The sequence below is a fragment of the Mirounga leonina genome, unplaced genomic scaffold (genome assembly GCF_011800145.1).
Source record: "Mirounga leonina isolate KUSES-001 unplaced genomic scaffold, KU_Mleo_1.0 Mir_357, whole genome shotgun sequence".
NCBI classification, from domain to species: Eukaryota; Metazoa; Chordata; class Mammalia; order Carnivora; family Phocidae; genus Mirounga; species Mirounga leonina.
Genome location: NW_023270702.1, coordinates 8,344,406 through 8,363,242, shown reverse-complemented (window position 1 = coordinate 8,363,242; position 18,837 = coordinate 8,344,406). Strand labels below are relative to the sequence as shown.

At 41.4% G+C, this 18,837-nt stretch overlaps 1 protein-coding gene across 4 annotated transcripts in view; it reads right to left on the bottom strand.

Moving 5' to 3' along the window:
• The window catches only part of SEC24B (SEC24 homolog B, COPII coat complex component), an 88,025-nt gene extending 73,409 nt beyond the window's left edge, over window positions 1-14,616 (bottom strand). For 3 of the 4 annotated variants that reach the window (XM_035030259.1, XM_035030260.1, XM_035030262.1), the window contains exon 1: window positions 14,472-14,616. In XM_035030259.1, coding sequence (XP_034886150.1) covers window positions 14,472-14,598 — 127 coding nt within the window. In that variant the 5' untranslated portion in view covers window positions 14,599-14,616. The remainder of the gene's footprint in view (window positions 1-14,471) is intronic. The other variant, XM_035030261.1, reaches the window with a different exon arrangement.
• Between the last annotated feature and the right edge of the window lie 4,221 nt (window positions 14,617-18,837).

Genomic DNA, 18,837 nt, shown 5'->3' with positions numbered 1-18,837 from the left:
TCCCCCGACTCGTTCTCTCAATCTCTCTCTCTCTCTCTCTCTCAAATAAATAAACAAAATCTTAAAAAAAAAAAAGCAAAATGGCTCTGCAGCATATAAGACTGCTGGTATTTTAATACTTCTAATATAGAGAGAGACAAAGGCTGTGGAGGAAAGGATAAACTAGTTACATATGTGGATGGTCAAATTTTTGAAAAATAACTCTAGAAGTGTTTCTCTTATTACAAATGTTACATAAAGTCACTGCAAAAAGAGGTACAGGAAATTATCAAATAAAAATCATCCATAATCGTATTACCTGAGATAACTGCTATCGATATTCTGATGCATAGCTACCCAGTAATTTCTTCTTGGATTTATCTAACTAATTTAAACAAAAGTAGAATTATAAGGTGCATTTTTTAATGATTTGCTTATGTAACCTGACTTGAATATCTTTCCATCATGATTTTTAAATGTCTGAATAATATCCATTATACAGATTTACCATATTTTAATCACTTTTCTATTTACCGCCATTTAGGTTGTTTTCCATTTTTTTAAAAAACATTAAACCACACGATGATAAATATATTTGTAGGTAAGTCTGTGTGTTCATTCATTTTACTTTCCTGAAAGTTATTTCCTGTCAGTTACAATTTTTGGGTCAAGTCCCTAACTGGCATCTTAACTGTATAGACAAAGGAGAGCCACTGAGATGCTCAGTAAAAAAAAGCAGGCAGAGACCAGATTCAAAGTGGTCCCAAAAGTTGAATTTAGCAAAGCCTTCAAAGCAGCTATTATAAATATGTTCAAAATTAGAAAATATATTTAAAGAATCGAAAAAAAATATCATCAGTAAATGAACAGATATACCAAAATAGAAATGAAAACGATTTTGAAAATGAAAATATTCAAAATAAAGCTGAAATAAATATGTTAGATGGCTTCAACAGTATGGCAGAAGAAAGAATCAATGAACCTGAAGACTAACCAATGAAATGATCTAACTTTGGGGCACCTGGCTGGCTCAGTCGGTAGAGCATGCGACTCTTGACCTTGGGGTTATGAGTTCAAGCACCACGTTGGGTGTAGAGCTTACTTAAAAATTAATAATAAATAAATAAAATGATCCAATTAAAAAAGCAGAGAAGACTGAAGAAAAATAAAATTTAAGAAACCTGCAGAACAATATGAAGCAGTCTAATATTTATGTAACTAATAAGGGTAGTAGGTTGAACAGTGGCCTCCCAAAAGATACATCCACATCCTAATCCCCAGAACGTGTAAAAATGATTTTATATGGAAAAGGATGAGTATTATCTTTTATGACAGAAGACATGACTAAGATAAGGATCTTGAGATTATCTGAGTGGGTCCTAAAGGTCGTCACAAGTATCTTTATTAGATGCGCATAAAGAGAAGACATACACATTGAAGAAAAGGCGATGAGAGGATAAAGCAGAGAGATGCGGCCAAAATACTGGGAATGTCAACAGCCAACCAGAAGCTGGAAGAGGCAAGGAAGAGATTCTCCCTTACAGAGAGAATACGGCCCTGCCAACCACCTTAATTTCACACTTCTCGTCTCCAGAACTGGAAGAGAATACAGTCCTGTTGTTTTAGGCTACCAGTTTGTAGTACTCTGTTACGGCCAGCCTAGGAAACTCATACAGTAAGGATACAGAACAGCAATTCTCAAAGTGTAGTACACAGAACCCTGGTAATACTGGAGACTCCTGGGGGATCCACAGGTAAAAACCACTTTCATAGTGTATTAAAACGTCTGCCTTCTTTACTGTGCTGACGTTTGTACTAATGGCACAATAGCAATGACGGGTAACGTCCTGTGGCATAAACTGAAGCAATGACACCAAGCAACACTAGCAACTACCATATTCTTCACTACCATGCACTCACAGTAAAAAAAATAAAAGCCATTCCCCTATTCAACAATGTTCAGGATTTACTAGCTACTTTAGTAAGGCAAGAAAAAGAAATAAATGGCATACAGATTGGAAAAGAAGAAATAAAACGGTATTTACAGAATGACAGGATTAAGAAAATAAAGAAAGAAAAAGAAAAGCCTGGAACTAATAATAAGTGAGTTTATCAAAGTCACAAGATAGAAGGTCAGTATGTAAGAGTCAAATGCACTTCTCAAACTCAATAATGAACAAACAGGATTTACAATTTTTTAAAAAACAATACTATTTATAATATCACCAAAAAGTACTTAAAATATAAATCTAATGAAATATGTGAAGGACCTATAGGCTGAAAACTACAAAACACTGATGAAAGAAATCAAGGATTTCTTTAAATAAATGGAACGATACACCATTATTTGTGGACTGAAAGATTTGGTATTAAGATATAAATTATCTCAGTTTTGATCTTTAACTTTGATATGCAATCCTGATACAAATACCAATAGGCTCTTTTATAGATGTCAACAAGCTGATTCTAAAATTTCTATGGAAAGGCAAAGGTACTAAAATCTCAAACAAAAACAAAAACTCTGAAAAAGCACAGTGGGAGGACTCCTATTGCCTAATTGCAAGGCTTGCTTTATCTGCTACAATAATCAAAAAAGTATGGTACCAGTGAAAGGACAGACATGTAGAACATAATAAAAAGTCTGGAAATAAAGCCACAAAAATACAGTCAACTGATTTTTGACAAAGATGTCAAGCCAATTCAATGAAGAAAAGATAATATTTTCAACAAATGCGACTGCCATAAGTCCATATTCAAGAAATGAACCTCAACACATGTCTCAGGTCTTAAGCAAAATTTAAGTCAAAATGAATCACAGATCTAAAAGTAAAATTTAAAAACTCCTAGGAGAAAATACAGAAGAATATGTAGGCATGATTAAGAACAGAAAATATTAAGAAAAGCGACTTTATCAAATTAAAAACTTTTGCTCTACAAAAACCACCAAGAGAACTATAAGACAAGCTACAGACAAGGAGACAGTATTTGCAAATCACATGCCCAATCATTTGTATCCAAAATTAAGAACTCTTAAAACTCGGCAGTTAGAAAATAGACAACCCAACCAAAAAATTGGCAAAAGGTCTGAAAATAGAATAATCAAAGAAGATACAGGGATGGCAATAAACATATACAAATCAGTCTAGCTGTATTACACGTATGATAACCTCACTGAAGGATGTTGAGGCAATATATATACACAGATGGATAGATGTAGATATAATTACAGAGATGTTTACATACATAATTTAGTAGATACATATGTATCTCCTAACTCTGTCTATTGAGAAAGCCCAGCAGCAGTGATAGGCCTGTAGCTACCACCACATCCAGGGCCCAATTCTCAGTTTCTAAATACCATGCCCCAACAAAAGAAACCAGGGCTCCTTGGACAAAGGACCGATTCTAGTGCTGGGATAGGGCAAGGACAAAATGGAGTATCTTGTAGTGTCAGAAAGTAGGGAAGCAGTCGAAAAAAGGGTGGTGCCAGAGAGACACAGGAGACAAGCTGAAAGAGATGCCAATGGCCAAAACTGTAACAATCTGAGCAACAAATATAAATAATGATAGTACTAGATTATAATATTCATGAGCCCACAATATAAATGACTGAAAACATTTTAAAATGGAAAAAAAGAGGCAAGTCTTCCTTACGGAAAAACTCCAAATAATATATGTAGAGTAAATGAGGGAAAGAGAAAATTACCATTAGAATTCCATAGTAAAAATCACTGCAGGTGCAAGCCACTGAGGAATGTAAAATTAGCGTATGAAATTTTAAGAAGCAACAGGATAGTAAAGTATCTCCCCAAGAATATTTATAAATTACTGTGATGATTTTAGCATATACCTACAAATTATTTGATACACCTCAATGTAGAAGGTGGAGCTTAATTCTTTTATTTTTTTTTTGAAGATTTTTATTTATTTATTTGAGAGAGAATGAGAGAGAGAGAGAGAGCATGAGAGAGGTGAGGGTCAGAGGGAGAAGCAGGCTCCTCGCTGAGCAGGGAGCCCAATGCGGGACTCGATCCTGGGACTCCAGGATCATGACCCAAGCCAAAGGCAGTCGCTTAACCAACCTGAGCCACCCAGGCACCCGAATTCTTAAATTCCCTTTCTGTTGAATGTGGGCTGAAGTTACTCCTAACAAACAGTAGGAAAAAAAAACATTAATTTTGCAGTGGAGGAACTTGGCAGCCCCTATTTATAGACTGAATATGTCCTCCCAAATTCATATGTTGAAGCTCTATCCCCCAATTTGATAGTTTTAAGGTGGGGCCTTCAGGAAGTAATTAGGTTTAGATTAGGTCACAAGGGTAGGACCCTCACGATGGAATTAGTATCCTTATAAGAAGAAGAGATCACTCTCTCCTCATGCATGCAAAAAAGCCGTGCAAGCACACAGCAAGAAGGTGGTCATCTGCAAGCCAGGAACAGGGTCTTCATCAGAACCCAACCATGACGTCGCTCGGATCTCAGACTTCTCGTCTCCAAAACTGAGAAAATATGTCTATGGTTTAAGCTACCCCGTCAATGGCATTTTGTCATAGAGGCCTGAGCTAAGACATTCCCTCAATCAAGTGTTCAAGAGATTAACATGACCAGTAATAAAACAAGTTGATACATATAATCCCCGATATGATAAGTAGGGCACTTCACCTCTGTGGTATTCTTCCTAAAAATTAATAAATTCATAAAAATTCATAAATTCTTAAGACTCCACCTCAGCCTAATCATGGGAAAGCATCAGTACAGTGAAGAACTGTCCTCAAAATAACTAACTGGTCCTGTCAAAGCCCTAAAAAACAAAAAGACTAAGAAACTGTCACAGATCAGAGGAAACTAAGGAGATGTGACAACTAAATGCAACAGGATATCCTGGACTGTATCCAGGAACAGAAAAAAAAATGGTGGAAATGGTATAGTTTAGCTAATGGTATTTCAGCAATGTTAATTTCCTAGTTTTAATAAATGTACCATGATTTTGTAAGATGTTAAGACACGAGAAGATGTAATACTTTAGAGGAAGCTGAATGAACAATGCACTTTCTGTACTATCTTTGCATCACTTCTGCAAATCTAAAATTATTGCAAAATAAGTTTTTAAAACATCAATGGAAAAAAGTGCTGGCAATGACTTACTAAATTGACTGTATGACACAATTTTTTAAAAGATTTTATTTATTTATTTGAGAGAGAGAGTGCACATGCACAAGCGAGGATGGGGGGTAGAGTGTGAAGAGGGAGATAGACTCCTCACTGAGCAGGGAGCCCGATGCGGGGCTCGATCCCAGGACCCTGAGATCCTAACCTGAGGTGAAGGCAGACGCTTAACCAAGTGAGCCACCCCAGGCACCCCTGTATGACACTATATTTTAGACAAATGACTGTACCACACATAACCAGAGTGATTTTCCTAAAAAGCAATCTGGTTATTTTTTTGTTTAAAGCTTTCTAATGGTTTTTCTTGCCATCAAGAAAAAATCCAAATTCTTTAACATAGTCTGTAAGACAATGGGAGCCACGATAATCCCTCCCCCCCACTAAATGTCCATGTCCTAATCACCAGAACATGTGAATATGATACGTTACATGGCAAAGGGAGTTGAGGTTGCAGCTTGTACTAGGACTGCTAATCAATCAGCTGACCTTAAAATCAGGAGAAAAGCCTCGATTATCCAGGTAAGTTCAATGTAATCACAAGAGTCCTTTTTAAGGTAGAAGAGGAAGGCAGAAGAGAGTCAGGGAGATGTGACTACAGAAGATCCTCAGAGATGAAGCCAGAGGTTGCTGGCTTTGAAGACAGAAAGGGGATCATGAATCAAGGAATGCGGGCAGCCTCTAGAAGTGGGAAAAAGCAAAGAAATGTATACTCTCCCCCAGCCTCTGGGAGGGAATTCAGCCCTACTGACACCTTGATTTCTGCCCTGTTAGACTTCTAACCTATAGATGATGAATTCATGTTATTTTAAGCCACCAATCTGTGGTAATTTGTTATAGCAGCAGAGAGAAAACGAACGCAAAGGCCCTTCATGATCTGACTCCTGCTTACCTCTTCTACTTTACTGCTCACCACTCCTTCTCACAATGATTTTCAACAGACGCACCTTAACATACGGCTACACTACAAGTCATTCACATGGGTCTACCGAAGTTTGATCAGTATATAAAATGTAATTTTGCTAAACTAAAGGTGCCTATCGTTAGGTCAAAGTGACACGCAATAATGACCTAGTATGAAGGGAGCAAAGAAGCTACAGCACATCAGGAAAGAGTATATGCTAGAGCTTTACCTCAAAAGGCCATCAAAGGGGTTGGTGAGTGCAGAATACAGTTAAGTTGCCTTGTAAAGGCTTCCAAAGGGAATCAAATAAACATGCGCTATTTTTCTGAAATTTGCTTTTTTAAAATACAGGTGTTTAAAAAGTTTAATTCCTGGGGCGCCTGGGTGGCTCAGTCGTTAAGCATCTGCCTTCAGCTCAGGTCATGATCCCAGGGTCCTGGGATCGAGCCCCGCATTGGGCTCCCTGTTCAGTGGGGAGCCTGCTTCTCCCTCTCCTACTCTCCCTGCTTGTGTTCCTCTCTCTCGCTGTGTCTCTCTCTGTCAAATAAATAAAATCTTAAAAAAAAAAAAAAGTTTAATTCCTTCAAGAATGCCACCAACTAAAATTTTAGCACTAAGGTAGCCATGAGTATGAAGAGGCTGAGAATCACTGTTCCACACACATTCTGACCATACTAAATTTTTCTCAAGCCGTGTTTGTTCACCTCTGACCCTTCACACAGGCTCTTCCCTCTACCTGGAACCTTCAAAAATTCCCTCTTCCCCCTTCATCTGATCAACTCTTACTCATTCTTCAGATCTCAGTTCAGCTCTTCTTCTAGAAAACATCTGCTAACCCCACAAGTGAATGCCCACTTAATGTTGCATCTACTGTATCTTGGACTACAATGATAGCACTTTTCACCTGGTACTTTGTCTGACTGCAAACTCTGTAAGTGAAGAGCCAGTCTAATTTGCTCTCAGCTCTATCATATTCCTAAAGCTTCCATGCCTGGTTCACGGAAAACATCCCTATATTTTGAGGGGGTGGGGGGGAAGAAGCCTAGTAAATGCTGCTGCTTTTTAAACCTACCAGGTATATTAGCTTCTGCTACTATAACAAATTACCACAAACTCAGTGGCTTAAAACAACACAAATTTATTATTTTACAGTTCTGGAGGTCAAAAGCCCAGAATCTGTTCACTGGGCTAATAAGGTCAAAGTGTCATGGGCAGAGATGGTTCCTTCTGAGGCTCGAAGAAGAGAATCCATTTCCTTGCCTTTTTCAGCTTCTAGTGGCCACCTGTATTCCTTGGCTTATGGCCCCTTCCTCCATCTTCAAAGCACACTACTCCCACCTCTGCTTCTATGGTCAATAACTTTCTCTGCTGGCTGTCTCCTCCTGATTCCCTCTAATCAGGTCTGTTGTGATTATATCAGGCCCACCCAGACCCAGGATAATATCCCCAATTCTTAATCGTAGCTGCAGAGGTTTCAAAGATTAGGACAGAAACATATTAGGGGGCCATTATACTCAGCTCACCACATCAGCTGTCAGTGGCAGGTTTTCACACAACTATACCATAACTTCTACAGTTTCAGTAAAACCAATTTTAAAATTTGACCAATTCTAAGATGCCCCCCAAATTCAGAGATAAAAACGTGAAAAAAAAGTGTCTTAGAATCAGTGATGTAATTACTGCATCCACCAAATGGCTGAACGCAGTGACTCATAAAAAGAGCATCAAGAAATCACTTGCAAAACAGAAAAACTTGGGTTATATACAATCTCCGAAAAGTTTCTACATTCAGGGACATAATCTCCTTCCAGAGACTAGATTCCCACCAGAGGGAAATTTATTCTATTCTTGCTGTAAGCAAGCCAGACATGAAAATTCAAATTTACAAGGTATTTTATGGAATATCTAGTCACTATACATTTATAAAAAAAATTAGTAAGCTCTCTTTAAATAAATGAATTTCCTCATCCTCTCCCTTTTCAGAGAAGTAACATTTTTAATATCAAGAATATTTGCTTCATTAGTCTTTTCCTGAATCACATTTCAATATTTTTTAAAAGTCAGATTAAAGGTTTTTTTTCATTATCTTAAAAAGAACATCAAGGTCAGCAAAGTACAAGCTCCTCTATCCTACAGCGACACAGTCATACTAACTTGGAGAGGCAGTATCAGATACAAGAACGTAATTTATTCATCACTGAACTACCAAGAAATAGGTCAATATTCAGCCACTATGCATTTTAGCAATCGTTCTTGTTAAAGAATGCCACTAGTAAATAGTCACATAGCCCTGATCCTGCTTCCCTGTTATACCCCACAATGCTGGTCCCTTGCCCCAGACCACCAAGACCTCCTCACGATCCAGCAACTAAAAGACTAATGGCACATTACAGGCTTACTGAATCCTGCTCTGGTGTCAACACTGGTATCCATCCGTCATCAGTATACATAGTACTGATTTCTGAATATTTTGGATATAGGACCCCTGACAATAAAGTATCAGTAATGTTGCTAAAATATAAACTTTTTACAAGTGTAAAAAATATATGACCACCACACCCCTAAAGAAATCTGTAATTAGAAGCCCTAGTGATTTTAAAAATGAGGAATTCCTCATTTTTAAATGAGCCTGGGTGGCTCAGTCGGTTGAGCGTCCAACTCTTGATTTCAGCTCAGGTCATGATCTCAGGGTTGTGGGATGGAGCCCCACATCAGGCTCTGTACTCAGCGGGGAGTCGTCTTGAGGGTTCTCTCTCTCCCTGTCCCTCGGCCCCTCCCCCCCACTTGCATGCGTTCTCTCTCTAAAATAAATAAATCTTAAAAAAAAAAAAAGGAGGAATTCCAGTCACATCTGGATATGCTGGATTATTCTTTTCTAATGGAAGACTAATAGCTACAGAAGTAACTGTCCCAGTCACTGCTGGCAGACAGAGCCTACAGACAGACAGAGCCTGTGCGGCCATTTGGGTGAAATCTCACTGCATTAAGCCCATCAGTTCTCCTCTTTGGCTGCCGTAATAATGAGTGTTAAGAGTAAAGGGACCAAAAGAAAACCAATACCAGTTTAGAACCTACTACACGCCAGGTACTTTGCTTTCCTCTACGTAATCTTACATAACTCACAATAATCCTGTGAAGTATCACTATCATCGTTTTACAGACAAATGGGGGCATGCAAGGTCACTAATTTATACAGATTCAAATAGCTGGTAAGTAGTGAAGAAGCCAGGCATTGCAGGTTCCAAAGCTCATTTCACAATACTGGTTTCTCAGAAATACTAGGAAAAACAAGCAAGTTAAGACTTGGCCATTGGCTTAGGCGAGGCATTTTACTACTCCCTCTCACCTCCTACTTCATCCTGCTTTTCCTTGGTTCCTGTTACAAGCAGCTTCCAGCATAGCATTTTAGAAAACTTGAAACCAATTAAATCCACCTTCCCACAAGCCAGCTAGCTGAGGTAGATGGGCTATTCGAGGGAACCTTCCAAGAGTAGATCTGTTGGAGGGAGGGAGGGCTGGGCAGTGGAAGAAAATAATAAAAAGATGGAAACAGTGATTGAGCCTTAAATACAGGAAAGGATAGGACGAGCTGGCCACACACAGATCCTTTCAGGGGCCAGTCTTCAAAAACAACAGTGAATATGAAGCCAAGTTCACTTACTCCGTTGAGTGCCTACTACTGCCTGCTGCCTCTGGGAATATGATGAGGAAAACTCTTATAGTCTCTGCCAACCAAAGAATTTATATCCAGGTGTTCTGCAGAAGATGGAATGTAGGGGACTCTCATTTGCTAAGTATCTCATTTTGCTAAGCACCAGGTACTTTAAAAATAGTAACTCATTTAATATAATTCTCTCAACAACTCTAGAAGGAAGGTATTATTCTCCCCTTAAGCTGAGAGATGTTGAGTAATTACCTCGACAAAACCTGGAGCTGTATCAAAGCCGACAACCTTTTCACTAGCCCACACCTTCTGACAACTCTGAATAGAACATGATCTGCTCTCACATGCAGGGCTGACTGTGGAGATGCTCTCCTTTCTCGGAAAGTCCATTGAAGACAGGCTCAAAAATCTGGTCTATTTCAATGTCTTTAGGCATCTAGTACTTCAGGGTTTACAGATCATTAGAAAAATGGAAGTGAGCTGAAATACTCTTATCAGTGGCAATGAATGGGGTTTGCAAAAATTATCACAGATATAATCTAGACACCTGGGGGGAGGGAGTGGCGTGGGAGTAGGACACTGCAAATAACTAATGCAATACACACAGCAACAAAAAATAAAATTTAAACCCAGATAAAAGACACTTGTTTATATGAGGAATGATTTTTAAGATTCTCGAAATATTAATCAGCTTAGAAGGAAATGATGTATGCAGACGGTTACATTACACCATGGCAATATCTTCACCAGAGGGCTTGATGCTTCTGCTCAGCTATAAAGGAAGACTAGGAACCTGAGACACAGACGCTGCTCTGATCAAAAGGAACTTACTTCAGACACACGGTGGGGGGGATTTTTATCCTTTTAAATTTTGCACGTGCTCTCAAAGCTGAAGGGTTTCCTCTAACTGACCAGATAGTACTACTGAGTGAATGGTATGTTTACATCTTCCATAATGGATCCCCAAAATTCCCATTACTAACTCATCTTTCTCACATTATTGGAGATTGAAATGATAGAACTGCCAGTAGGATCATTCCTGGAAAAGGCACACGGAAGGAAGAAAACACATTTCATTTGAAAATGAGCACCATGTGCTTCCTAAAAGCAGAATTAAGCAGCAGTGGTTTACTGTTAAATCCGAGTGCCCTCCCCCCAAAAAAACTTTTTAAAATATCTCTTTCAATTTAAGTCAACTGGGAAAAATTTTGGAATTACACCATCATATTACCAGGATATTATTTCACCCAATCTTCCCTTCTTTGAGGACTGGGCTTTGGAGAGACTCTCAAAAGGCAGAGTGAAAGTGAAGAATATTCAACTAACACTTCACATGGAAATACAAATAATTCTAAAAGCCCATATGCTGCTCAGTGAAAAACTGAAGTATAGAAATACAAGTACACAAAAGGAAGTTTAAGAGAAGTATGTCACAGACTCAAGTCAAATTGTATCTTCAAATGAGTGGGGTAAAGCATGTGAGCAGTTAAACCTAGAAAACAAAAGTGATAATGAAGTCTCAATTTTCTACCTATTCCCTACCCTTTGCAAAAAAATGTCAAAGTCTCTAAAAAGACTTTCTACAGTCTCTTAATAGAGAACTGGACCTGGAATTAGGCAGACTGAATTGGACTTGGTGTAACAAACGTTTAATGAGTACCTGAATATACAGCGGTGACAAGAGAGACAAAACTGCTACCCTCACAAAGTTTACACAGGAACTGGTGAAAAACACACCCACCTAACCTTTCTGGATCTTGACCTCATCTATAAAATTGGAGGAGCAGACCAGGTGTTTTTCAGACCGCACTCCAAAAACACCTGAACCTCTACCTCTATTTAACCATAACAGCTCTGCTTTTTTCTGATTTCTCCACCAGTGCTCTATCCACTACTTCTTTTGGAAAAATAAATGTTTTTTAAAATGTTGGATAACCACTAAAATAAGCGATCTCTAGATACCAACCCAGTTTAACAACTGTCTCCCATAATGTCTCATACACACACTTCTGACCTGTTTCTTTTCACCATGTCTGGTATTCCATAGAGACACATTAAAAGGCAAACTATTTCATGTACGGCTAAAGAATAAGCCAAAAACCCAAAGGATTGCTTAATCTTTATCTATAAATGCCAACACAGTGTAGCAAAAATTATTTTTTCTAAGATTAGCAAAAAAAAAAACAAAACAGATTTGATCTTGTTACTTCTCTAAGCTACTTCCTTCTACAGAAAACAACAAAAAAATTGACCCTACTTTTTTTTTTTTTTAAGATTTTATTTATTTATTTGACACACAGAGAGAAAGCACAAGTAGGCAGAGAGGCAGGCAGAGAGAGAGGCAGAAGCAGGCTCTCCAATGAGCAGGGAGCCCGATGCGGGACTCGATCCCGGGACTCCAGGATCATGACCTGAGCCGAAGGCAGTCGCTTAACCAACTGAGCCACCCAGGCGCCCGACCCTACTTCTTTATCCTTTTTCTTAATTGACGTATAACTGACATATGCTCTATTAGTTTTCAGTATACAACATAATGATTCAATATTTGAATAAATTACAAAAAAGGTCACTAGAATAGTAAGTGTAGTTGTCTGTCACCATACATAGATTTTTTTTTTCTTGTGATGAGAACTGGTAAAATTTACTCTCTTAGCCTAGCTCTTTATATTAATTTCCAGATTCCCTGGCAACGACATTTAAGGCCTTTCTGCAACCTGACCCCTTTTTAAGTATTCCTTTCAGCTTCAATGCCTTGGGTTCTCCCTATTACCCAGCACACTTCTTGCCTCTTGACAGCTTAGTTTCTAAATATGCCTTGCACTTTGACAATTTGAGACTTTTGTTCATGCTGTATGTAACCTCTGCCTCAAGACAGTCTTGTCCTCCTATCCCGACCCATAAAATCCCTCAAGGTCAGAACGAACTCGCATGTCAACAAAATAAAGGTGAATTTAGGAGAAAGGCAGGGATTCTGCTTTCAACTAGTCTAATCTTAAGTACCCAACTGGTAAACATGCAACAAATGCTGAAATGAATTATGTTAAAGTAATGATTACAAACAGTAGAAACAAAGCACCATCCTCTATATTTGGCTTCTAACATTCTTACAGATTTAGTAACCTCATTGTAATTGGTATCTTGGCATTTCTTGAGCCTTCACAAAATTTGTAAGGCTAAGAGCAATATTTGCCACTTTAAAAATCATGCACTAACAAAATAATGTATACCCAGAAAATCAAGAAAAGACAATCCTTGGATCACTGTTAAAACATGGGTTTAAATTATTCCAAAAGACTTGGAAGCTCTTCTTAAATACTTGCTAGTTCCTTCACACAGAAAACGGTTTAAAAACAAAACAAAAACAATTTGCATCAAGTTTACAAGGACAAAAACTGCTCAGAAATACCTTTGTGTATGTTCAGGACAGGAACACAAAACCTGCAACACTGTTCACACTGCACGCTAGTAAACAATGACCACTGGAAGTAAAGCATGTAAAATGACAAGGGTGGCTGATCCAAAGGATATTAAGCCTAAGACATCGCTTTTATGAAAAAAATTCAACTTCTGAGTCTCAGGATAAACGATACCGATGTTTGAAAAGCATCAGCTGAAAAACTACATACTGGCTGAACTGATTTATACAGCCCAATGAATTGTCATTAACAAACTGGATAAAACAGGTCAGTCCAGCAACTGTTCGAAAAGTACCAGTGTAGTTTGGTTCTCTTACAAAATACTGGGCTTTTTTCTAAAGTAATCACTTTCGAGGGCTCTCCTCTAAACTACTCTCAAGTTTATAACGCGAGTTCCCCCTTCCCCGGCCCCATCCACAAACATTCAGATCCCAATGATCAGGTAATAAATATCCCAGAAACGATCATTTTTCACTTGAACCTCCTGCATACTAAAAGCCTACGACCTCAGCACGAAAGCGGCTTTCAAGCTGCACCAGCTGCTGCCTGTATGAAGGCCTTTCTTCCGTCAAAGCGGGGCCAACTCTGGCACGCGTCTGTGTTTCTGAAAGTGAAGCTGGGGCAAAAGCCACCCGGATCTAAAGGTATTCGCTTAAATCCGTCTGACACCTACTCCCTCTCCAAGACGACAAGCGAACTCCAAACGCTAGCGCAGCCGCCGCCGAAGCAAGGACAGACCTCGCGGCCGAAGTGGCTCAGGGTTACGGTTACACTTGTGTTGCACATTTACACCCTTTTGTCTACAAACTTGAGCGCTAACTTAAGTTCCCTTCAAGGCAGCGTGCTCGCTGGGCCGCAGAAATCAAAGCATCTTCCCGAGACGGGAAGGGCACAATCCGTGCCGCTCAATGGCTACACCAGGCTTCCCCAGACCGCGCACGCTGCGGCCTCGGCTTCTCGCCGGCCAAAGGGTCGCTCGGGGCAGCCCGCCTGCGCCCAGGCTGGCTACGAGGGTTTTTAAAGCGGACCTGGGCCCCTCCTTTTCTACCTCCCGAACTAATCCCGGGCGCTTTCGGGCCTAGGGTCACATTACGTAAACAGCCCCGGCCCCAGCTTTCCCAGGTCGGCCCCCGCCCCCGCGCCCGGGCGCCCCCCCCCCCCCCCGCCCCCCCCCCCCCCCCCCCCCCCCCCGTCCGGCCCCTGCGCGGCCTCTGCCCCGCGCCCCTACCGCCCGCAGCCCCCCGCCCCATCACCCGGCCCGGCCCGGGCCGGTCTGGTCTGAGCGGCCGCGCAGGCTGCCCTGCAGGCGCTAGGCCCCGCGCTGCGCTGGGGCCGCCCGCCTCACCGTTCTGCTGGTGCGGCGCCGGGCCCGGGCCTGCGGGCGCGGCGGCTCCTGAAGCGGCGGCTCCGCCAAGCTTGGGCGGGATCCGGGCGCTGGCGGCCGGATGAGGGGACTCGGCGGGGGCCGACATGACGGCGCGGCTGGCGGCGGCGGCGGCGGCGGCGGCGGCTCCGCTGCGGGGAGGTGGGCGGAGGGAAGGGAAGGCGGGGCCGGAGAGGCGAAAGGAAGAGGAAGGAACGCGCCCGGCGTCACCGAGGGAGTCGCCTGGGACCGCGGCCGGGCTGCCGGCGCTGCACGCCGCGGAGCCGCGCTCGGCCGCCGCGGGTGCCGCGACCCTGGCTCCTGGCCCGCCTCGCCCGGCCGTGCTGCGCGCCCCCAACCCTGAGTGCGGGGTTCCAGCTTTGGGTCGGTCCTCGCACCGCGGGCCCTGGGCCGCCGCCGCAACGCCCCCTGCAGGCCAAAGCCCGGCGCTTTCAGGCCCGAGGCGGGGCCCGGGGCCGCGGCCTCCCCGCCAGCCTTGCGACGGCGGGTCGGGTCCCGGCGTAGCCACGGTCGCTGTGAGGCGGGAGGGATGGACCCCGGTAGGAGAAGGAAACCTGGGCCCGCTCCCAGCGCTGCGGAGGCTGGGCGCGCGGCGAGCCTGGCCCGGCGGTGCTGGGAGGGGGACCCGAGAGCCGCGGGGTGACATCCGGAGCCCGGGGCCACGCTGCACCGGACTGACCCCACCCACCCTGCCTCCCTTCCTCCGAAAGAGAACCCTGGGTTCGGTTACGGGTCTTAATCTTGAATTCCCCCCCCCCCTTAATGTTAATTCTAAAGGAAATATGGCATTCAGGGTCCCTGAATTCCCAGGGAATTCTAATCCTCGGCAAAGGAGGAGGAAACATTTCTCTTTGATAAACACAAGAATCGAAATAAGAATTGCATTATTCTAAACTTTTCCCATCGACTTAAATCTAGGGAAGAGGAAGGAGAAAATAGAGAAACTGGAAGACAGATTTTATCTTCTTGATTTTTGCCAAGGGTTGCTTCATTCTGTTGATGTTTAGAAAAGAAGCTGTAGCATCCAAAGCAAAAATTCAGTTTGCTTTCTCTACATTGAAATCTTTGAATCCCTGACCTGTCCCAGCATGCTAACTGGCAAGCAAGTCTTGGACTACGTTAGCCAAGTAGTCTTGCCATCTTGGAATTCTGAGTACGCTACCATCATTCTGTATGAGGAATGAAATTGCTCAGAAACATCATTGAGCTCGAAATGGGATCTAGCAAGATATTTCTGGAGTGATAAGTCTAATTTACTGAATAATTATGGAAATCATGTAGTGTGTTCTGGAATAATGCAAAGCTTGCCTCTCGTTTTTGCCATAAATTAATGGTACTTGGTGCTTTAATGCACCAAATGCACCACAAATAGGATTTCAGTGGTTGGATTTGTACTTTTGAGTTTTAGGATTTTCAAGGATACATCATACTCCACATAGACAAAAGGGGGAAGCTCTTTTCCACAGCATTCGAACCTTTTCCACAGAAACCTAAGCCCTAACATGAGCAAAAGATCACACTCTGCTTTTCTTTTTTTTTTTTTTTTTTTAAGATTTTATTTATTTATTTGACAGAGACAGAGATAGCGAGAGCAGGAACACAAGCAGTGGGAGTGGGAGAGGGAGAGCAGGCTTCCTGCCAAGGAGGGAGCCTGATGTGGGACTCGATCCCAGGACCCTGGGATCATGACCTGAGCCGAAGGCAGATCCTTAATGAATGAGCCACCCAGGCGTCCCTCACACTCTGCTTTATTAAGGAGATTACATGGTTATGGGTTCCAACACTTCCCAGGAGTTCTTTGAAAAAAGGCTCAGAAGAAAAAGCATTGGATTAAGGGCTACCATTATGAGGGTAAGGGAACAACTAGGTAATTGGCATTCTGCCCTGAATGTATTTTCCTGGGTATAAGAAGCCCATTTTAATCAGAGGTATATGGAATGAAGGTGAACCCTATCATTTTAGGGGAGACTTCTAAAGAGGTGGACTGGGACCATAGGTTTCAGCAGATCTTCCCCATGGTCTTTATGACCTAAGCTGCTTCCACTTGTCCACTAATTCACCGTAGTATTTTCTAGCATGGTTATAAAAATCTTTTGCATGTCAGATCCTACAACCTTTATGAAAATATGTTATTTCGTTCCATTACTTTAAGTTCCATGACTGCCATCAGTGAAGAAAAGGAGGGAAAAGATGAAGGATTGAATGAATACTTAACCATGTACCAGGCACTATACTAGTTACTTGATACATTTTTAGTCCTCACAGTTTTTATTATCTCCATTTTACCAGAGGAAACCAAGACTTAACAGAGTTTAAGTAATCTTAGTAAAAATCATGAACCTATAAATAGCAGAACCATAGATCAAACCAAGGTCTATTTAGCTCCAAAATCTTTGCTCTATTCACTACAGACTATGCTGGGTTCCTTTACATTTTTCTTCAAAAACCTATGCTAATTATGATGTAGTGTTTCGTTTGTCAAAGGATTTTCAGTTTTACATATTTAAAATTTGTTCCAGTATTCTTTAGAATGGCGGATCTCAAAATGTTTGAAATGCAAATTATTAGGTCCCACCCAGGACCTTCTGAACTCTGGACAGGGCACCCAACAGCAATCTCTCCTGGTGATTCTGACACACAGGAAAAATAGGAGAAACACTGCTTTTGAATAGCAAAGTTAAGCTGAATTGGTTCGTTGTTTTTTTTTACATTAGGAGGTGATGCTCCTTTTCTTCAGGACATCTCTTCAATTTTTTTTTTTTTTACCAATCATTAAAAGTCATAGTTTTTAGATGTGTGGATACAGGACTACAGTGCCAGAAATGCCAAACGTGGTAGTGCCTGTGTCCATTCTGACTGACGGGCAGGGTGGAGGCAAATGCTGACTCCAAGTCTGAGTTCAGTGGCAGAGTGGTATAATTGAAATGAAGCCCTTTTGCAGGTACAGGAGGGACATTTTTTGCCAAGTGTAAAGTTCTGACACACGTGCTCCTATTTGTCACCCCTAACTTACGACTCCTATTCTCTACAACAGGTTGCAGGAGATTTCGCAACTAAAGACCTGTGTGTATCTCAGAAGATGATAGTCCAGTTCTTTCTTTATTGTAGCCTGGCTTCCCATCTTCCTCAGACAGTTTTTTTTTATTCTCTAGTTTTTAAATCCTGTTTGATCTTAGTGGAACACCTTTTCTCCTTCAGAAGCATTCCGTATTAGGTGTCCCTCTCCCAAAATGAAAAACAACTTTCTTCTTTCTCTTCCTTTATCTGGTCTATTTACACATTTACTGCATTTTTAGGAGGCCCATACTTTGAGTAGCAAGGTTATATTATGTGGTTGCTTATGTTTATGTCATTTAACTATCACTTCGGTCTCGAACATCTAAGACACAGCTAAGATCCTAAAAGGAAAAAAATGGGATTGTTAGGCAAATAATTACCACACAGTCAACCTGTGCACAAAAGTGTATGCAGGGAATTCTCTCAGGTTCTTATTTAGAAGATTTGGCTATTATTTGAGATATACAGTACTGTAATTTCTGTACTTACCCAGCCCATACCCAGTTAGAAACAACGAACCACAAGGCAGGGGGAGGAGGTGCTATTGATATAGGCTGAGAGCGGCAAGCACTGTTGGCAGAATAAATACAGGAAAGACAAGAAAATTGGTAAAATGGGAGACCTGAAAATGCACAGCAGTCTGAAGCAATTAAATTGAACAACCTCATATATTCCACTGGGAACATGATAAACATAGCCCACAAATCTGCCATCTGAGAATTTTGAACCTGGGATTCTAAAGGGAATTGAATGAATGGAATTCTCATTTACTGAGCACCTACTATATAACTTGAAATCTATTTAGGACATCTCTCTCTCTACACATATAGACACACAGATGTGTTCAGGAGACAGCAGGGATATACAACCCTATTTTAGAACCTTAGAAACTCTTTTACATATGAGCAGGTTAGGTTCCTAAAGCCCCATCATTCCTAAGTCCCAATATTTAAGTCCAGAGTAAGTAGAAATGTTTACCTCCTAGGCCACGTATACATGTCCACCAAACAGAAAGGTGCGCCAGTCAGCTCTTTGAAGCTTTAGAAACAAGCTTACTCTTCTCTTTTTTTGCCTGTAGCAAATTATAAAGTGGTGCCTCTCAAACTTTAATGTGTATATGAATCACTTGAGGAAATTGTTAAAAGGAAGTTTCTGATTTGGTAGATTTGGGGATGTCCTGAGATTCTGCATTTTCCTTCCTTCCTTCCTTCCTTCCTTCCTTCCTTCCTTCCTTCCTTCCTTCCTTCCTTCCTTCCTTCCTTCCTTCCTT